Consider the following 22,492-nt stretch of genomic DNA (forward strand, 5'->3'; position numbering starts at 1 on the left):
TTGAGGGTAACTTCTATAGCCTAGAGCTTGTAATACTCCATTGTATGCAGTACATATTTCAATAACAGGACATTACAAATTAAACAGCTCTCCCAAGTGGCCTAAAATGATCCCTACACTTACATTTATTGTGTGTGGAATTGAAGAAACAAGTCAGTGGCCACCAACATTGATGAAAAGGAAGAATAATTTGATTCAGATATCTAACCAGTGGTATTCTATTAGTGGCAATTCCTACAGACATGGCAGGGCAGTTGATCAGTCTGAGAGACAAAGACACTTTATAATACAGTTAAAGTCAGTGCATACAGCCTCTACTAGCTCATCAAGCTATAGTACAATCACAACAATCCTGACTCAAATTGCATTCCTCCTATATACACATACATGAACTAATACAAGATTCAAATTGCACTTAAAGGAAATGTGGACAAGCAACAGCAAACAAATATTCTCGCCTGATTACGTATGGGCTGCACAACTCTTCTCAGGGAAGTGGCCCAGAGCCTCAACCGGCATGTAAAGAAACCTCAAGTTGAAGTACCATCAGTATGTTCTGCTGTAACAGTACATGTCAATACAGTCATTTATAATTCCAGTGTTTGTATCAGAAGAATTAAGTTATTCCAGCCAGAAATGTTATTTCATCTAAGTTAAAGGGACTGCTTTCTTGTTGCTCTTTGGACTAAAAGGATATGAAATTTCCTATTCCAATTCATATTAAAAGGCCATTCTGATAAAGGACTGCTGGTAATCTATGGCTATGACTGATGTAAGCCTCAATCGCCATTCTATGGAAGCCGATTTCTGCTACAGAAAAACAAAATCGAGCTTTGATAAATACAAATTATGAGATACAAAGTCACAATTATGAGGTTTAAAATTCATAATTAGGAGATATAAAAATCATTATTATGAGATGCTAAGTCACATTTATGAGATAGTAAGTCATAATTATGAGATAAGTCAAAATTATATCTAAAAAGTTGGACTTTTTATCTTAATATTTTTATCTTTTAAGTTCAAACTTAAGACTTTGCATCTAATAATTTTGACTTTGATTCTCATAATTTGACATAGCAATTGTTTTATGTGGCAGAAATGGGCTTTCATACTATTGGCTTTTATTGTATATAAAAATAATAATAAAAAAAAGAGATGCGATATAAGTGAAGAGTAACTGGACTAGCATTCTGCCTAACATCTCTTATTGTATTCCATGGCAGAAAGTCATACAGATTTGGAACAACATTAGGGTAAGTATATTGTGACAGATTTTTCAATTTTGGGTGGATTGTCCCTCTAACATAAACAAAACAAAAAAGGATTCTTATGACATCTGTGCAAGGAACACATTAATACTACAAATGAAACACATTGCTCTCCTCAAAGCAGTGGGACTTTTCATAATTTCAGTCATCCTCAGCTCCACTCTGTGCTTTGGAGTGGACTCGTTACACCCTGGTTTACTGTAAACCTTTAAAAGCACAGTCTCTGTCAAAAGCATTATAGCTCAGCCAATGCATCTCCCACCTGTGTTAAATTCTACATGAAGGAACTTTTGATTCACAGTCTATGCATTACATTTACGCGGTAGTTAAACAAAAGGTGTAGTCCCTTAAAGTGTGCTCTCCAGAGTGTTGTAATTGTCTTTAAAGTTTTTGAGCTCCAGGAAATGTTTGGGCTTCTTGCTGCGCTGGCTGGTGGAGGGCAGGTATGTGACCTGAATGGTAGAAGCAGATGAGGGGCCAGGGGAGCTGGTCAGATCTTTAGCCGCCAACTGGTGCTGCTGGTTTAGACTGGTGCTGCTGGAGTGGGTCTTTACACTGTGGAATAAGGGGGCAGGACAGAGTGAGAAGAGTGATGATTCACAAAGATTCTGTGTGGGCCTGGTGATGAGAAATTGAGAGATACAATAGCAAAGGGAGGAAATGAGAACTTACACAGCAGCCAGTTCAGCCAGGTCTTCTTTATACTTTACAAACTCTGCCTCACCAAACACCTACAGGAAAGATAAGTCTGTAACCTCTTCAATACACAGACATAGGTACTGCAGTGTGTCCAACAGCATCCCCTTCTGCATGCAACCACTCAACACCACCTTGCACACGCACATGCGCACACACACAGTCTTTCAGACTTACCCCAGTTCCATGGCGAGCGTTGTCATTGCCCTCCAGCAAGCGATCTATGAGTGCACTATGGCTTGTATTGTATGGAGAGTGAGAGTTGGGCAGATCCAGAAGCCAGTTCCTGTAGCGGCGTCCGGTCAGAGCACTGGCACTGCGACACATCACGTGAAATGGGATATCTATGAGTGGAACAGAACCAGATCTGAATGCTCAGATTGCATTACACAGTGTTAGAAGTACACAACACGTTTCAACAAGAGAAACACTGCAACAAATTTAATTGATTCTGGGTAATATTTTCTTCCAGGGCTTCCCTTTTTGTCAATGTTATTAAATACAGTCCTTATAAAGTGTTAGTACATTTTGTTTCATACATTTCTGGAATATGGGGTCATTTAATATAATTAAGAGGAAAACTGCAAGCCCTTTGAATTAAGGCAAACTCTTTTAAAAGGTTTTTCCAATAAAAAGTGGGTTTGACCTGCTAAAATCGTGTGCTGTAAACAGCCAGAAGAAGCGGCTTACCGGAGTCTCTGGTGGCATCTAATGCTTGCATTCTGAAGAGATAATTATAACAGCCTGCACAAATACAAACAACACATAAGTGTTTACATCTGTAATAGTGCTGCAAAGAGAAGTGCTGGGGGCTTCTTTGTTTATCTCTCACCATTCTGGCTCTGATGATTTAGTCGATCATCATCGTGAGAGAGCAGATGTGGCTCATAGCGAATATCATTCACTTTTGACAAATGGGAGTCAATTTCTTCTTTCAGATCCTGTGAAAGAAGCATGCTTGCTTTAGTGCATTACAAACTAGTATGAGAGTCAGCATCAGAAAAGTATAAACATAAGAAAAAGCTGATACAAAAGGAAAGTTGCATTGTTCTGAGGAGAGTGGCCAGTTATATTGTTAATGAAGTACAAATCTGATTCTCACACAATGGTCTTACATCTTGTGTTTATTTCACTTGAGCTTCTACTGCCATCTAGAGTAAGTTTGAAAAATGTTATGCCATGCCAATAATAATGTAGATAATTAAACACAAATAAAACAGAACATAAGACACTGGAAAGGTTAAAGCAATGATTTTAATTTTATTACAACTCATAAAACTTCTCACTCTTAGAAGGACATTGCATATTATTTATTACTGTATAGTAGTAACTATTGTTTTACCACAAACTGTAGTTGCCATAGTAAATATTTGTTGGGGAAGGAAATATATTTCCCAAACTAGAAACATATGACAGTTCTATTTATTTATTTATTTTTAAATATATTTTTAGGTTTTCGGCTAATGTCCTCTGTAACACTCATATAATAAAAACTTGACAAAGTTTCATAGGAATGGCATAAATGTTTTTTAACCTTTTCACCTGCAATGTCTCAGCTGGTGCACTATAACTTTGAGTCACTTTGTCCCAGCAACATATTTTTATGCACTATAGTCAGTAGGTAAGTCTAAGCTTTCTAACTCTATAATTATTACGGAGTGACTATTTGCACTAGGAGTTAATAGCACCTGCCACACACAGTGTGGCAATTTGCATAGCAAAGGTCTGGTGGAAACAGAAATTAAAGACAAACTGCACTACCAAGTGTCACTATAATTGTGTAGTATAAGACGGTGTGGCTGTGCTTTTTTAAAAATGTGGACAACTCTGGTTCGATTCCTCCTTTTGACCCATTTTTTTCCAATCCTGTTTCCACTCTTTATATTTAATACTACTTCTAATAATAAATAAGAATTGCGATTTGGTCACAGTGAAGGCCGGGAGTTAAGAGAAATGTTTGATCTAATTAAAATTACTATAGTAAAATTGTAGCAACCATGTTTTGGCAGAAACCATAGTTTTAATGCAAATAACCATGTTGTTAATATAGTAACTGTGTTTAATTTAGTGGTTACTATGATTTCTACAAAAAAATACCATGGTGATACTATGGTTACTGTAGTAAAAAACCATGGTCATTTTGTAAGGGAAGAACACAATGCAGTATTTTAGTGTTTCATTAGAAGGGCATAAAGTATTTGGCACTTTTTGCACTAAGTACAAAAGAGATGCTTTTTGTTTCTATTTACACTTAGCGCAAAAAGCTTCTTCCTAATTATTATGTTTCCAAGACAAACGACGACATAAAAGTGTGGTATGTATTGTGCTTTGTCGCGTTAAAATAAAATAAAATATATAGTCAGTAACTTTTATACCGTTACTACCCAACACAGATTTCAGTGACACTCACTAAAACACAAATGAATAGTTCAATCCCTGGAGGTTTAATCCATTGTTTATACCTTGGGGGCGTTGTGACCCAGTGGCACGTGCGGTCCTCTGCGAGACTTCATAGCGAAGCGCATAATCTGCCGTTTCACAAAGATGAACAGCAGCACAAACACCTACAGTGTGTGAGAAGGTTTTAATCAACACATTACAGCCTAACATTTATTTACACGAGCAGACACTAGCAATAATTGTGGTAGTTTATTATGAGCTGTTATTCTTGTAGACAGTAGAAGGCTGTGTCTCTAAACCTAGTGAGCTGACTTCCTATAAATCATTTTTGGCCATCATAGGCCCAATAATACTATGATATCAGTATGTCCAAAAATGCTTTCTAAGGAAGCCGCTTTTTTAAGATTTTTTGAGTCACATACTGTCCAAGAAAAAACATTATTATATATTATTACTACTTATAAATCCACACCTGGCTTTAGAGATTGTGAACAGTTTACGCATTTATTTTATTCAAATGTTGGACAAATACTAATAATATTTATTCAAATATTAACTAGTTTGACACTTACCAGGCTGCTGTAGGCCATAACAAGCACAACATTTACACCCGAAAGTGCGCTCTCTGTCATTGTGAGATATCAGTCCCTCATTGGATGCTCGTGAAATGAAGATATAATGGTCAATAGTAAAATTCAGCTCGTTATTATTCAGATTGACAGCAGCGCTGTCAGGAATTGTTCGTCAGTTTTTGTTGACATGTCTCGTGAGCACTTCGTCGCATGTTTTAGATGTGAATTATTCTGTCTAGTTGGCTTGTCGCCACCTTGTGGTTTGGCATGCATAACGAACTTAAAAGTTTTTATTTATTTATTTATTTTTTAACACTTTTCCCAAATGAATGCACATATAAATAACTAACAATAAAGCATTACATTTAAAAGGAAAACAAAGACTTGACCGAAAAGGTGTAGGCTGAAGCTTTAGCTTATTATGCCTACCCTTTTTAGATAACATCCCTTTCACCAATGTATCCTTTTCATTTAGATATACAAAGACAAAACAAAACAGTAGCCAAGACAAAAGTTCCAAATATTTCATACACAATAATTATCATACACAATAATTATCATACACAATAATTTTTTTATTATATGTATTTTCATATTGTATATTCCCCTAAATTTATACTGGCTCTCACTTATTTCACTAAATACACATAGGAAGTAAATTGTTTTGTGCTTTGTACAATATCTGTGCAGTTTTAAGATCAACTAGATCACAAAATTTTAAAGCATGTCATTTAATAAATAGTGCGTTGGTTGGTTCATAATAATCAGATAGATGTACAGTTCTTATAGCTCTTTTCTGTAGCCTGAAATTTGGATTAGTGTTAGATTTGTATGTGTTTCTCCATACTTCCACACAGTAAGTAATTATGGAACAGTATATGTAGTGGCTTCTGTTTCAAGATACCTTTAGTTTTATATATTGTTGGTTTGCAATGGTTTTAGAAAATATTTTTTTTGCATTATTTAAATGTGGTTTCCTACATAAATTATGATCAATTATCACACCCAGAAATAATTTTTCATACACTCTTTCTATTTCAACATCATTTATCATTTTTCATAATTTTAACTTGATTATTGATTTGTCAATTACCAAATATTATAAAATTTGTTTTACTAAGATTCAATGATAACTTGTTAATATCAAACCATTTCTTTAAGACATCTAATCCCTTTCTACTGTATTCAAAAGCTGTACTAAACATTTCTTGGAGCAATATAAATTAGCAAATAGAACACATTTTAAGAATTTTGTCACTTTACATATGTATATAATTTATATATAGTATAAACAGTTTGGGGCCTAGCATTGAACCTTGTGTAACCCACAAGTAACTTTCGATAAATCAGATTCAACATTATTTATTCGTACATACTGATATCTGTCATCAAGATAACTTTTCAGCCGTGAATAAGCAATCCCTCTAATATTATATCTCTCCAGTTTCTTCATTAATAAGCCGTGATCAGTAGTGTCGAATGCTTTTTCACTTTGGCCAAATTCTCAACTCATTCAAGATTCCTCGCACTCGTCTTATATTCAAAGGTGACTGTGTTCTTTCTGCTGCTGCTCCGAGACTGTGGAATGATCTACCGTTTTCAGTGAGGTCTTCGACCTTGGTCAAGATGTTTAAATCTCATCTTAAAACTCCCTTGTACTCGTTAGCTTATCCAATGCAATGTGTTTCATATTTATTTATAATACATTCTTTTTTAGTATTGTTTGTAGATTTGATTTTATAGGTGTATGTTCTGCCATTTATTATCTTGATTGTACAGCACTTTGGTATACATCACAGTTTTTAAAGTGCTCTATAAATACATTTTGATTGATTTTAAAAAAAATATATATAAACACCCACACAGTATATTCCTTGTTGTCCATTACAGTAGAAATGTCCTCTACCAGTTCCATCACTGCCATTGAAGTGGACCTGCTCTGAAGCCATACTGATGTTTTCTATGAAATGATCAAGCCATTGCACAAATAGTTTTTCTAAAATGTTTGAGAAGTGGGGAAGTTCTATAATTGGAGAATAGATGTCTATCTCCATTTTTATAAAAAGGAATGACTTTTGCTATTTTCATTTTGCTGGGAAACATACCTGTTCTGAAGGATTCATTGCAGATATGTGTTATTGGTTTTACTATATATTCTATAATATTTTTTACTAATGACGTGTCAAAATCAGTCCAATCAGTGGAATATTTATTCATAAAATTGGTGGTGGTGGCGTAGTGGCTAAAGCACAGGGCTGTTTAGCAGAAGGTTGCTGGTTCTAACCCCACGGCCACCACCATTGTGTCCTTGAGCAAGGCACTTAACTCCAGGTTGTTCCGGGGGCGTTGTCCCTGTAATAAGTGCACTGTAAGTTGCTTTGGATAAAAGCGTCTGCCAAATGCATACATATACTTCCAGTTCCACATCATACATTTTCTCATTATTAAGCCAAGAATTGGTTACAGCAATTGCATTAAACATATTCAATTTACACAAATAATCCTGATTTTAGAGAAGTTTCGATAGAGGCTTCTTCTGTTGTAGTGTATTATCGACAAAGCCCCTTCCATTTTCACATTCCTGTTAAATTGTTCATCTGTCACAATTGTTGTTGATATTATGGTAAATCAGGTAATGGAGCATTCAAATGGAATCAGCTGTGTTTGTTAGATTATTGAGACAGACATACAAAATGTGTATTTAGGCCTAGCAGCACGATTGAGAAACACTGAGCGGATTTACATTAAAACCAATTAATTTAAAGGTAATATGTTTGTCAGACCAACGCAAGACAGTGTTCATGAATTCATATTTAAAAAATAAATAAAAATGTAATTACATTTAGTGGCACTAGTGTATATTGTATATTATATAATAGTATATACTATCTTATAGCAATCTGCACCACCCCCACTGTGTCTGTATGCTCCACGCCACACTGCCTTCTTGTCATCTTCTGCTCTGTGTGAGATTATACAGGAGTTATCTATTGTTCCTAGGAGCTCACAAGGCATACACATGTAGATGCATACAAACAGTTCTAGACTTGTTACTGAGAAAATTAACTGAGCTGTCTCAGAACATTTGACTGAGCTGGCAGTTGGCCTTTAACTGATCAACAGACTGAACAATGACACCAATTCTTTCAGAGGGAACAGAGGTGGGTGGCAGATGGATGAAATAACAACAAGGAATGACATTGTTTCCACCATCAGGAAATACATTCTATCAACATCAAAATGTTTAATGAAATCTAATCTAGTGAAAGATTAATGCATGTGCAAAACCTATTACTTCACCCAGTAACTTTTTGGAAATCAATTGTTATTAATTTATATTATTACCCAACAATTATTTATTGTTGTCCAGTTTGTCATTAAAATATAATACAGAATTTGTATTAATACTTTGAGGATTTGTCGTATACAATAATAATATATTCCTGTCTTATTTACTTTACTTTCACATGGCATTTATATTCTGACGCCGCAGTTTATTGTTTACCATGTTGCAAAAGGCTGTATTTTATGTAAGCATCATAGGCAACATTCGTAGCTGTATTGTAACAGTAAACAAGGCACGTGGCCCTGGAACTTTGCTAGGTGCAGAACAATCTGGAATAATGTTAAACATTTTAACAGTCACGTCTTTGAAACCTGAACTTGTTCAAAACGTTAAATCTTTGTGACACCTGCACTAAAAACAATCTAGACACAGCGCAACAAATGAAACAGAACGCAGGTGTCTCAACGTGCATTTCTGAAACTTGAAAAAGCCCACCGCCTCAAGGTTCGACATGTTGTGCATTCTGAGATGCTATTCTGCTCACTTCATTTGTACAGAGGGGTTATCTGAGTTTCCATTGCCTTTCTGTCAGATTAAACAAGTCTGGCCATTCTCCGTTGACCTCTCTCATCAACAAGGTGTTTCCATCCACAGAACTGCTGCTCACTGAATGTTTTTTTATTTTTGGCACCATTCTGAGTAAGCTCTAGAGACTGTTGTGCGTGAAAATCCCAGGACATCAGCAGTCCCGCCTGGCACCAACAATCATGCCACAGTCGAAACATTTTTCGAAACATTCTGATGGTCGATGTGAACATTAATTGAATATCCTGACCCGTATCTGCCTGGTTTTAGGCACTGCACTGCTGCCACACGATTGGCCTATTAGATAATTGCATGAATAAGTAGGTGTACAGGTGTACCTAATGATGGCTTTGATAGAAAGGAAGAGAATAAACTAGAAATTAAAGCTCTATGTTGTAAATATAGAAAAAAAGGAATGAAAGAGTGTAGACAAGTGGCATAGTTTCCAACCTGTTTAAATAAACCACATTAATCATTTGCGTGCTTCATTTGTCAGATTTTTACAACAACCACTGCTGAGATATGTATTGATTTCAGACAGCTCTTTCTAGCTAGAGGGAGGATTCAACGCTGTTCATCATCTGAGAAATTCAATTCCTGACAAACATCTCTAGCAAAGAGAAGTTGTTTTGGCTAAACAGGTTATCAAAAGACCAACGATGCTAAAACATCTAATTATACTCTGAGTCCACAAGCAGCTCAACAATGTGGCTTATTTTGTTTTCTTTATCATTCCATTCTTGTTTGAAGTCACTGTGTTGCTCGCATTCTCTTGCAATTATAAACTAGTCAAAAGAAACAGTTGCTGTAACATATTTGTTTCTGAAACCACACACCATGCAGCTTCCTCTGCTGTTGCCCTCAGCATTGTGCAGTGCAGTGTGTCTGTGACGCAAGACAGATCACTGAGTGATAGTTACCGCACACACTTGACTGTTTTAAGGTAAAACACGCTTTGTTCTTTATTATTTTTATGAGGTTTTGCCTGGTATACAGAATGCCTTTGAATGCTGTGCTGTGAACTTTTAAATGTTACATTGTATTGTGTTATATACATACGAACATGATACATGCATGATACAGTACATGATGCTACTAACACATTCAGTATCATGAAAAGGGTTTGTTTTGTATCAGATCTCTTTTCGTTCATTTTTTTAGAGGCTGTCAAAGGTCAAAATGTCAAGCTTTACATAGGTTGGCAAGTATAACTCCCGCCTATCTCTTTCTCTCTGGCATTGCACAGCTCTTACTAACTGTTCATGTGCTCTTTGCAGCTGCAGGAAGTTGAGCATCTCAGACTAAATTGTGCCACAGAAATACAACCAGGTAACACAATTTTCATTTTAAAATGCATATATTCTGAAATTGAATTTCAGTGTTTCAGTTTTAATATGACTATGACAGTTTTAATATATTACACCTTTTTCTATGTGTTTTAAGGTTACTAATATGTTCATTGTTGTTGTGCATATAGGGATGTCGATCTTGAATGCATGTAAATTATCCTTGATGCTTGGTAGCAAGTTAAAAATGCTCATGCAGTGGCTATTTGCAAAGATGTATTTGGCATTTCTTGTTTTGTAAGATTCCAAAATTATGCAGTCTCAGTCTGACAGTCGGTGCTTCTGATTTTAGTTAGAGCATTGGTCAACACCAGGGTTTTCAATCTGTTTTTGTCTGACCCTTGTCAAACATGTTCATTATCTTGTTTTGTATAGTCTTTATTTAAAAAAAAAGGCTCATCAAAGTATAATCTTGGTTGCCTTTCCTTGCAATTTCAAAAGGATAAACACCTAGTATACTGTAAGCACCAGGATTAGTGCCTCTATATTTAAGTACTAAATATCAACACAGCTGTGATTTGGCCATAGGCACAATGGTGCAGGCCAAGTGCTGAAGGTAATCACAGCATGCTGATATTCAGCACAACATTATGATTGTAAGCTCAATAAACACTTGAGTAACTTTTAATCAAAATATGGCCACTTATCTAATGTTGATCCGTTAAGGAATATAGTTCCAAACAAAGGCAAATTAGGATCAACTGTTCTGTGTAGCTGAGCAATGGAGAGACACACAGACTGTCTATAACATCATATACACAGACAAGCAGAGGGATACAAACAGTAAAGTGATCCAGTGCTGCTATACTAAGGAATTTTTTTCACCTTGCTTATTTGGATAATTTGTTTCAGAACCTGGAGCGTATTCCCCCTTAGTTCAATTAATTTAGGCACACACTAATCAACTAATATCACTACGATAGCCAATAACATACCTAATGGAAATTTGGACGAGATATCTATAAGTCAGCAAGTCAGTGTAATACAGTGCATAACCAAAACATGGATATTGCCTTTTTGGCAATCATATTAGACATATTCACATAAAGAAAAGGTGTTGTAGAATAATTGTAGTTCCATCGCTTCTTACTTTTGGATAGCGGCACTTTTCATTGCAGAAATAATGCAATGAAATAATGGAAATTTTACAACTGAATTCGAGTTAGGATTTGACCGGTTGAAACATTGTTAGAGGTATATCATTAAAACCACTATATCGATTCACAGTATAAGTCGGAAGTTTACATAGACCTTAGCCAAATATATTTAAACTTACAATTCCTGACATTTAATCGTAGAAAACAATCCCTGTCTTAGGTCTGTTAGGATCACTACTTTATTTTCAGAATCTGAAATGTCATATTAATAGAATAATAAAAGAGAGAATTATTTATTTCATCTTCACATTCCCAATGTGTCAGAAGTTTACATACACTTTGTTAGAATTTGGTAGCATTACCAAATTGGACTGAGGTCAGGGCTTTGTGATGGCCACTCCAATACCTTGACTTTTTTGTCCTTAAGCCATTTTGCCACAACTTATGAGTTATGCTTGGGGTCATTGTCCATTTGGAAGACCCATTTGCGACCAAGCTTTAACTTTCTGGCTGATGTCTTGAGATGTTGCTTCAATATATCCAAATACATTTTCTTCCTCATGATGCCATCTATTTTGTGAAGTGCACCAGTACCTCCAGCAGCAAAGCATCCCCACAACATGATAATGACACCCCCATGCTTCACGGTTGGGATGGTGTTCTTCGGCTTGTAAGCCTCACCCTTTTTCCTCCAAACATAACGATGATAACTATGGCCAAACAGTAAAATTTTTGTTTAATTAGGCCAGAGGACATTTATCCAAAATGTAAGGTCTTTGTTCCCATGTGCACTTGCAAACTGTAGTCTGGCTTTTTTATGGCAGTTTTGGAGCATTGGCTTCTTCCTTGCTGAGCAGCCTTTCAGGTTATTTCGATATAGGGTTAGTTTTACTGTGGATATAGATACTTGTCTATCTGTTTCCTCCAGGATCTTTGCTGTTGTTCTGGGATTGATTTGCACTTTTCGCACAAAACTACATTAATGTCTAGGACATCTCTTTCCTGAGTGATATGATGGCTACGTGGTTTCATGGTGTTATACTTGTGTACTATTGTCACGAACATTGCCTCACGTGTCTGGGCCAATGTCACGTTGAGGAAGCATTCGTGGTTGGTTCATGTTCTCACTGCGAGACCATGATCATGGCCACTCTCCTTCTTTCGAGGGAGCACCTCTTCAGCTGCCCCCCTTCCTGACCCTACTACCTATGGGTACGGCGCCGATGTGACTGATGCTGGAGACTTTTTACTGCCTTCACTGGGCATGGTCCCGCAGAGTAATTCCCCACAGGCCGACCACCCCGCAGCACGCTCGCTGGCCTCCCAAGGCCCGGATGAGATGTCGATCACTGCATTGGAGGGCGGTGTTGAATCCTAGCTGTGTTGAATGCTGAAGACTCGATGTTGGTGTGGTGGGGATGTGGCAGCCCGGATGCTGAAATCAGCCAGGCTTTCCCGGGCTGCCGCGAGTGTCGGGCTTGAGTGGCTTCCCTGATCATTTGCGGTTGGATGACTGGTTTCTCGGGTAGGCGCGCCGCTCGCGGCCTCACTCCCCCAATTCCATTTTTCCCGGAGGTGGATGACGAGCTGGCGTGGTCATGGAGGGCACCTTTTGCAGCCCGGACCCGATCCTACAGCTCGTCCACCTTCACTACCCTCGACAGTAGGGTGGCCGAGGGTTATCCCACGATTCACCAGGTGGATAAGGCAATCACGGCTCACCTGTGCCCACTGAGCGCTGCCACCTGGCGGAATCAGCCGGCACTCCCTTCCCAAGCCTGTAGGACGACGTTGTCTCTGGTGACGGAAGCATACAGCGCTGCCGGTCAGGCCACCTCCGCCTTGTATGCCATGGCCCTTCTACAAGTCCATCAGGCCAAGGCGCTAAGAGATCTGCACAAGGGTAGTTCTGATCCTGATGTGCTGCAAGAACTGCGCTTGGTGACCGATCTCACCCTCCGAGCGACGCAGGCCATCGGGCAGACGATGTCCACACTCGTGGTCTAGGAGCGCCACCGGTGGCTGAAACTGGCTGAGATGAGGGAGGCAGACAAGGCAATGTTCCTTAATGCCCCTATCTCCCAGGCCGGCCTCTTCGGCGACATCGTCCAGGACTTCGCCCAGCATTTCTCGGCGGTGAAGCAACAGACGGAGGCCATACAGCACATCTTGCCCCTGCGGCGACACAACCGGCTCCACCCCAGCTCAAGCTGACTACTTGCCCACAGTATAGAGCCCCCCGCAGGAGAGTGACGCCCCCCCCCCTTCTCGGCTGGCCTGCGAGTCTTGAAATGGGCATTGCACAGACTCCCATTCAAGATGCTGTCACAGAAGCACATTTTGTCATGCATCCGGCATCAAGATTGGTTCACGGCGGTAGACCTGAAGGACGCGTAAATTCACGTCTCGATCTTACCTCGACACAGACCCTTCCTACGATTCACATTCGACGGTCAGGAGTATCAGTATAAGGTCCTCCCCTTTGGCTTGTTCCTGTCCCCCCGAGTCTCCACGAAGGTCACGGAGGCTGCCCTTTGCCCCACTAAGGGAAGTGGGCATACGCATACTGAACTACCTCGACGACTGGCTGATTCTAGTACACTCTCTAGAGTTACTGTGCTCATGCACCTCAGCCGTTTAGGGCTTTGGGTGAACTGGGAAAAGAGCAAGCTCTCCCTGGTTCAGAGCATCTCTTTCCTTGGCATGGAGTTAGACTCTGTGTCAATGATAGCACACCTCACAAACGAGCGCGCGCAGTCGGTGCTGAACTGTCTGAACTTATCCAGGTGGCAAATGTCAGTACCACTGAAGTACTTTCAGAGGATCCTGGGGCATATGACATCCTCAGCGGCGCCACGCCGCTCGGGTTGATGCATATGAGACCACTACAGCACTGGCTCCAGACCCCAGTCCCGAGGCACGCATGGTGCCATGGCACATATCGCATGGCTCTAACGCCTGTGGCTCGCAGCCTTTTCAGCCCTTGGACCGACCTTGTGTTTTTGTTTTTACCTGGACAGGACCTCACCTGCATTGGCACATCAACTGCCTCGAGTTGCTGGCAGTACTGCTTGCCCTGCAGAGGCAAGCACGTGTTGATCCGGACGGACAACAACTTGACGTTGGCCTTTATAAACATATTAGACCACTACAGCTCTGGCTCCAAACCCCAGTCCCGAGGCACGCATGGTGCCACGGCACATATCGCATGGCTCGAAACACCCGTGGCTCGCAGCCTTTTCAGCCCTTGGACCGACCTTGCGTTTTTGTTTTTACCTGGAGAGGACCTAACCTGCATTGGCACATCAACTGCCTCGAGTTGCTGGCAGTACTGCTTGCCCTGCGGAGGCAAGCACGTGTTGATCCGGACAGACAACAAATCGACAGTGGCCTACATAAACCACCAAGTTGGTTTATACTTCCGTCTCATGTCACAATTCGCTCTGTCACCTCCTCCTCTGGAGTCAGCGGCGGCTCAGGTCGCTGCGCACCACTAATATTCCAGGTGAACTTAATGTCCCAGCAGATGCTCTGTCATGGCAGGTAATGCTCAGAGGAGAGTGGAGACTCCAACCTCAGGCGGTCCAGCTGATTTGGAGTCGATTCTGGCAAATTCCCCTGAGAAAGGACCTTCTTTCTCAGGGACGGGGCACCCTCTGGCACCCATGCCCAGACCTCTGGAATCTCCATGTCTGGTCCCTGGATGGGACGCAGGAGACCTAACTGGTCTACTACCCACTGTGGTTAACAAGATCACTCAGGCCAGAGCACCTTCTCCAAGGCAGCTCTACTCCCTGAAGTGGCATATCTTTGCTAAGTGGTGTTCTTCCCAGAATGAAGACCCCCAGAGCTGAGCAGTCAGTTCAGTGCTTGCCTTCCTGCAAGGGAAGTTGGATGCTTGAAGTTGGATGTTGGCAGCTGTCCCCCTCCACTCTCAAGATCTATGTAACTGCCATAGCAGCACACCATGACGTGGTTCAAGGTAAGTCCCTCGATAAGCACGAACTGATCATCAGGTTCCTGATGAAACCTCCTAGACTGCACATCTTTCCCTCGTGGGACCTCTCCGTGGTCCTCTCAGGCCTACAGAGAGCACCCTTCGAGGTGTCGAGTCAGTTGATTTAAAAGCAGTCACTCTGAAGACTTCCCTCCTGACCGCGCTCACTTCCATCAAGAGGGTTGGGGACCTGGAAGCATTCTCTGTCAGCGAAGAGTGCCTAGATTTCAGTCCGGAAGACTCTCACATGATCCTGAGACTCCGACTGGGCTACATGCCCAAGGTTCCCACTACCTCTTTTTGGGATCAAGTGGTGAGCTTACAGGCGCTGACCCCGGAGGAGGCAGACCCAGCCTTATCGTTACTGTGCCGGTGTGCGCTTTGCTCATCTATCTGGATCATACACAGAGCTTTAGACGCTCTGAGCAGCTCTTTGTCTGCTTTGGTGGACAGCGGAAAAGGAATGCTGTCTCCAAACAGAGGCTTCCTCACTGGATCATGGAAGCCATAGCATTGGCCTACCAGGTCCAGTCAGTGCCCAACCCTTGCGGGTTCGAGCAAACTCCACGAGGAGTTTGGCATCCTCGTGGGTACTGGCCAATGGCACCTCTCTAGCAGACATATGTAGGCTAGCGGGCTGGTCAACACCCAATACCTTTGCAAGGTTTTACAATCTCCGGGTTGAGCCAGTCTCGTCTCATGTTCTTTCAGGTGCGAGCAGGTAAGTAAGTTTCGTTACATGGACAGCTGGCCGCTTGTGCATAGTGCCTTTCCCCTGCAAGAAGGTGAAGCTGCACGCTCTTCTCTCCCATGCTTGTTCATGACTTGTGAACCACGGATGTTCTTCCTCCTAGCACTCGAATTCTGCAGAGGAATTTGTGGTCAGAACCGTTACTTGTGCTACATGCCCTGTGTAAGTGCTCCACAGGTTTTCATTCCCTTGTTAACCTCCTGTGATGTATCTTCCACAGCACAGTCTCCCCCTTCCTTGTGGTAGATTCACGTCTCCCTTGGAAGAGCCCTCTCTGCCCAGGTCGCTGTGTTATAGAATCCCCCCCAAGAAGGGCAGGACCACTGCGCCTCTCCCATGTCTGGTTATTGGGCCTGTATGGTGTATTTGCCACTCTTTACCCTCCCCTCCTCTCCAGGGAGTGTGTGGGTCTTTTCCCCTGAAAGAATAGGAACAGAAAAGAACGCCTTCCCCAGTACGTTTTATGAGCATTTTTTTAGGCCCCATCTGAATCTATATTTCTACAGAGAGAAAGCTTAGAGAGTAAAGGCCACGACTGGTGCAGCCTGCTCCCATATTTGGTATGTCTCCCTTTGGTACCCCCTCAGGGTTCTGGGGAATCACACAACGTCTTGGGGCATCTGGGGAGGCTCCGTGCAGCCTGAGTTATCTGTTCCTACACTCATGGTAGCTTGCCTACACCTGCATTGGCAGTTCAATAGACCAGTTCAGTCATTGTGTTGTTTCGTATTTGGGACCCCTAGTGTCACTTCATCGACACAACGTCGAGTGAGTGACAGAATGGGAACTTCTCGGTTCCCTGATGGAGGGACTGAGATGTTGTGTTCCTCTTGCCAAAGACAGAACTTTACCACTGTAAAGGCCAGGACCTTGTCTCAGAACCTCTACCCTGCTGGCCTCCCTTTTATACCCATATGTCGAGGGAGTGGCATGCAAATTCAACTCGCCAAATCTCATTGGCCTTTTCTCAAAGATCTGAAGGTGTTTCGGGCTCTCAAGATCGACCCCTAGTGTCACTTCATCGACAAAACATCTAATTTTCTCCATTAGGGAACAGAGGTTACGACAGTAACCGAGACGTATGTAAATATCTGACCCACTAGAATTGTGATATAGTTAATTAAAAGTGAAACAATCTGTCTGTGTCCTTTTTTATTTGGCTGATGATGTCTTTAATTGGCATTCATTTATTGTCTATGTATTCCATTTTAAAATCATGTTGTCCATCCCATGACCAGGATGACAACATGACCAGACCAGCTCTGCCCTATCAAATTGAAGAATTCTGGCCTTAATGGTTTAGATGCTATAATTAATTCAAGTCATTTTTATTTGTATAGCGCTTTTCACAACACTCACCGTTTCAATGCAGCAAAAGCTTTACAGAAAATCATGCATTAACAGAAAATTAAGTCAAGTCAAGTCATTTTTATTTGTATAGCACCTTTCACAACACACATCATTTCAAGGCAGCTTTACAGAAGATCAGGCAGTAACAGAAGATAAAACTCTAATGTCTATAATGTCTATGAGTCATCATTGTGTAGTTTGATAAAATACGATTGTGAATTGTGTTTTGAAATAAGTAATTAAATAATAAATGTATTTGTAATCCCAGTGAGCAAAGCCGAAGGCGTCTGTGGCAAGGAACACAAAACTCAATAAGATGTTGGTTAATGGGAGAAAAATAACCTTGGGAGAAACCAGACCCCACTGTGGTGGCCAGTTCCCCTCTGGCTAACATCATGAATATAATGCCAATATTACTTATGTACAGTGCAAGTCATGGTTTAAAATTATTAAACAAAGTAAGTGTTAAGGGACAGTGTTTAAACAAAGATTTTGTATGAACTAAGATTAATGACTAATGTCTTTGAAATCCATCCTGTATTAATTGCAGAAGTTCACATAGATGCAACTGTCCTGGCTGATGAAGGCATTTGTTGGCAAATGATAGTCTATGTATTCCATTTCAAGAGTGAAGTCCATCAATAGATCGAGGTGATGCAGGCAGAGATCAGTGAGGTGCATTGCAGTTCAACCTGGCCAGTAATTTCAGTGAGGTTCGGTGGGGTCCATCCTAAGTCCAAGGTTCAGACAATGGCATATGAAGTATCCCATGTCTTATGGTTGGAGTTGGCATCAGTTCATCCTCTGAAGTCCATCGTAATAGACTGAAGTGATGTTTGGCTAGCACCGGCTGCATTTAGTCATCATCACACAGCGACACGTAGCAGTGGAGTCGAACACGAAGCAGGAATGGAGCTGGATCCAGCCGGTTCTGGTGACCTCAGGATAGGAGTCCTGAGTTTGAGACAGGAAAACAAATAAAATTATATTAGCATAGATGCTATTCAATTTATTGCAGAGTTATAGATCATGATCAATGTTTCTGGTTCCAGCAGACCTAACTAAAGCAGCCTTATTGTGAGTTGAAGGAGAAATTCGGTGTATGCCTGGCTAAATAGATGAGTCTTTAATCTAGACTAAAACTGAGGGAGTATGCCTGCATCTCGAACAGTGTTAGGGAGACTATTCCATAGTTTAGGTGTCAAATATGAAAAGTATCTACCTCCTTTTGTGGATTTTGATATTCTAGGAACTATTAACAGGTCAGAATTTTGTGATCATAATGAACGTGATGGAATATAGCGTGGTAGAAGGGCACTAAAGCACTGCAGAACTAAACCATTCAAAGCTTTGTATGTAGTTAAAATAATTTTTTAATTAATATGAAATTTAACAGATGGGGCTAAAATGATCATATTTATTGGGTCTCGTTAGCACTCTGGCTGCTATATTTTTGAACCAATTGAATTTATTTATTGATCTTGCTGGACATCCTCACAGTAATGCATTACAATAATCTAGTCTTGAGGTCACGAACGCATCAATTCGTTTTTCGGCATCAGTAACAGAGAGCATGGGCCATAATTTAGTAATAATTCTTATGTGGAAGTATGCTGTTCTACAAACATTGGTATTTTGATATTCAAAGGACAGATTGGTATCAAATATAACACCCAAGTTCTTTGCTGTTGTAGATGATGTAACAGTACATCCATCGAGAGTCAAATTATATTTTAGGTTTTTGGCCCAATAATTAGTACCTCTGTTTTGTCGGAATTGAGTAGAAGGAAATTTCTGGCCATCCAATCTTTAATTTTATTTATACACTCTGCTAATTTGGAGAATTGTGAAATCTCATCAGGATTTGAAGAAATATAAAGTTGGGTATTGTCGGCATAACAGTGGAAACTTATTCCACGATTCCTGATAATATCTCCCAGGGGAAGCATATACAAGGAGAAAAGCAGAGGCCCTAAATCTAATCCCTGTGGCACACCATACTTTACTTTTGTTTGGTTTGACAATTCCTCATTTACATAGCGGTCTGCTAAATAGGACATAAACCATGCTAATGCAAATCCACAAATGCCAACATAATTCTCTAACCTATTCAAGAGAATTTTGTAATCTATCGTGTCGAATGCAGCACTAAGATCTAAAAGCACTAGAAGTGAAATGCAGCTGCGATCAGATGATAAGAGCAAGTCATTTGTAACTCTGATAAGTGCTGTCTCTGTACTGTGATGAGGACTAAATCCTGACTGAAATTGTTCATATATACTATTTCTCTGTGGAAATTATCGTATTTGGGAAGATACTACCTTTTCTAGTATTTTCAACATAAACGGGATATTTGAAATCGGTCTATAATTAGCCAATTCTCCAGGATCAAGCTGTGGCTTCTTAATAAGCGGTTTGATAACTGCCATTTTAAAGTTTCTCGGGACATGTCCTAAGGATAGCGATGAGTTAATAATATTAACAAGATGTTCTGAGATTACAGTGATATCTCTTTTAAGAGTTTAGTTGTTATTAGATCTAACATACATGTTGTGGATTTTGTGGAAATCCAAGAATGGATGATTCAAACTGGCGGCGCGGTAGCACGCAGCGGCCACTCCAGATCCAAAATGGTGCTATTTTTGTTAGTTAGCCCGACTTTTATGGCACATGGACATCGGAGCAACAGGTGTTCGTGTTTACCATCGCCAGACACTAATAAAATATAAGATTCATGCAACAACCAAGCTGCATGATGATCTGCAGGAGAAGCTACACAACCTCGGCTTGATGAGGAGACCAGGCCTCCAGTCCTTGGTGTTGTCTAATGCCGGTGACTGGGGAGAGGACGTCGTAAGCGGTGTGCGAGGAAGCGGAAATGCGGCAAGAGGGCGTGGGTCCATGCTAGACTAAAAACGAGATCGCTCGTCAGGCGCACAAAACCGCTTCAGAAGCAGGTGCCATCTCTGCTCTACAGGACTGTTTTGTGTGTACTGACTGGAACATGTTCAGGGAGGCTGCAACATATGGCGACTCTACCAACTTGGAGGAATACACAGCATCAGTGATCAGCTACATCAGCAAGTGCATTGATGATGTCACTTTCTCCAAGACCATCACCACACGCTCCAACCAGAAGCCGCAGATGACTGCGGAGGTGTGTGCGCTGCTGAGGACCTGAGACTCCGCCTTCCGAGCAGATGACAAGGCAACCCTAAGAACATCGAGGGCAAAACTGTCCCGGGCCATCAGTGAGGCAAAGCACGCACATGCACCTCCCTCTGCAACTGGATCCTGGACTTCCTGACTGGGAGATCTAAGTCAGTAGGGTCAGTAACAGCATCTCCACCACCACCACCACCACACGGAGCACTGGGGCCCCCCAGCACAGCTCAAACCACATCGTCAAGTTCGCCGATGACATGACCGTGGTGGGTCTCATCAGCAAGAATGACGAGTCAGTTCATACAGAGAGAAGATGCAGCGGCTAACGGACTGGTGTAGAGCCAACAACCTGTCTCTGAATATGGACAAAACAAAAGAGATGTCTGTTGACTTCAGGAGAGCACATCGACGGCTCCTCTGTGGAGATCATCAAGAGCACCAAATTCCTTGGTATTCACCTGGCGGAGAACCTCACCTGGTACCTCAACACCAGCTCTATTACCAAGAAAGCCCAGCAGCGTCTCTACTTTCTTCAAAGGCTGAGAAAAGCACATCTCCCACCCCCCATCCTCACTACATTGAATAGAGGGACTATTGAGAGCATCCTGAGCAGCTGCATCACTGCCTGGTTTGGAACTTGGACCGTTTCGGACCGCAAAGCCCTGCAGAGGATAGTGAAAACAGCTGAGAAGATCATCTGGGTCTTTCTTCCTTCCATCAAAGACATTTACATAAAATGCTGCATCCGCAAAGCAACCAGCATTGTGGATGACCCCACACACCCCTTACACAAACTCTTCACCCTCCTGCCATCTGGCAAGAGGTACCGAAGCATTCGGGCCCTCACGGCCAGACTGTGTAACAGCTTCTTCCCCCAAGCCATCGGACTCCTCAATACTCAGGGATTGGACAGACACACACACACACACACACACACCTGTACACCATCCAACTTTTGCACATGTCCAGAGTTGCACTTAAATTCATTGTCACGTTATACCTGGCTGCTACCTTAATAACTGCTATGTCCATAGAACACTATTTCATAGTATGTTATGTTTACATTTAGCATTTTAGAAAGTGTCATCTTTTTGCACTACTCTGATTACAAATGTGTACTGGTCGGCGCTGCACTGTCTCTTACTGTGCATATTGTCCTGTTCCTTTTAGTAATTTATTGTACTGTCCCATACTTTTTGCACACGTTTGCATGTGCACTTTATGTAGAAATGTTATTTAGTCTGTGTAGTCTCATGAGGTTCTGTATTTGTCCTATGTTGTTTTATGTAGCACCATAGTCCTGGAGGAACGTTGTCTCGTTTCGCTGTGTACTGTACTAACTGTATATGGTTGAACGACAATAAAAACCACTTGACTTGACTTTTGATGTTTCGATAAGTTTTGTTAGCTCTTCATGACCTATGACATCGAAATTAAGTTGCTCATGAGGAAAATTATGAGTTACTGTTTTCTGTGGTACTGTGACAGATGATTGCATAATTCCATAATTTCTGATTATTTCAATTACATATTAGCTATTAGTTAAAAATGCTGTTATTTATGCCTTTGGTAATACTCAATTCAGTATTTTTACACAACACCTTAAAAGGATAGTTCACACAAAAATGAAATTCTGTCATCATTTACTCACCCTCATACTGTTCATTATGATGCCACATTGACTTTATTGTTGACACCTATGACATTTTTTTTTAATCTGAAACAGAACAGAAAAGGAGAAATTAGGCAGAATGACAGCCTATGTCACCATTCAATTTTATTGTGTGGAGAAAAATCAATGAAAGTAAATGGTGACTGAAGCTAACATTCTGCCTAAAATGTCCTTTAGTGTTCCATGGATGAAAGTCAAAAGGGTTTGGAGCAACATAAGAATTAGTAAATGATGGCAAAACTTTCATTTATGGGTGAAGTTTGTATTTAAGATCTGTGTTGTCTGTTTTAAGTCCCTAGCTTCA

General features: G+C 40.9%; 2 protein-coding genes across 4 annotated transcripts in view; one reads left to right on the forward strand and one right to left on the reverse strand.

Annotated features, from left to right (window-relative positions):
- Positions 1 to 107: 107 nt before the first annotated feature.
- On the reverse strand, positions 108 to 5,140 carry LOC127656016 (protein C1orf43 homolog). The gene is made up of 7 exons (XM_052144136.1): positions 4,940 to 5,140; positions 4,430 to 4,531; positions 2,800 to 2,908; positions 2,658 to 2,711; positions 2,145 to 2,311; positions 1,944 to 2,002; positions 108 to 1,826 (listed from the first exon to the last, which is right to left on the reverse strand). Exons 1-7 carry the CDS (start codon positions 4,997 to 4,999, stop codon positions 1,619 to 1,621), a joined length of 759 nt encoding a protein of 252 aa, XP_052000096.1. The 5' UTR covers positions 5,000 to 5,140; the 3' UTR covers positions 108 to 1,618.
- Positions 5,141 to 9,690: 4,550 nt separating this feature from the next.
- Positions 9,691 to 22,492, forward strand: part of si:dkey-92i15.4 (uncharacterized) — a 34,340-nt gene continuing 21,538 nt past the window's right edge. The window contains exons 1-3 of one of the 3 annotated variants that reach the window (XM_052143857.1): positions 9,691 to 9,753; positions 9,972 to 10,007; positions 10,088 to 10,139. The gene's annotated coding sequence lies outside the window, so the exon portion shown is untranslated. Of the gene's footprint in view, positions 9,754 to 9,932; positions 10,140 to 22,492 lie in introns of those variants that run through there. The other 2 variants (XM_052143859.1, XM_052143858.1) reach the window with 2 other exon arrangements.

Source organism: Xyrauchen texanus, chromosome 15 (genome assembly GCF_025860055.1).
Source record: "Xyrauchen texanus isolate HMW12.3.18 chromosome 15, RBS_HiC_50CHRs, whole genome shotgun sequence".
Lineage (NCBI taxonomy): Eukaryota > Metazoa > Chordata > Actinopteri > Cypriniformes > Catostomidae > Xyrauchen > Xyrauchen texanus.

Excerpts from the sequence above, each read along its gene's own strand:
- LOC127656016 (XM_052144136.1), bottom strand. The coding sequence starts at position 4,999 with ATGACAGAGAGCGCACTTTCGGGTGTAAATGTTGTGCTTGTTATGGCC. Across the intron at positions 2,909-4,429 it reads TGGGTCACAACGCCCCCAAG|GATCTGAAAGAAGAAATTGA; the intron begins GTATAAACAATG and ends CTTCTTTCACAG. Across the intron at positions 2,003-2,144 it reads ACGCTCGCCATGGAACTGGG|GTGTTTGGTGAGGCAGAGTT; the intron begins GTAAGTCTGAAA and ends TCTTTCCTGTAG.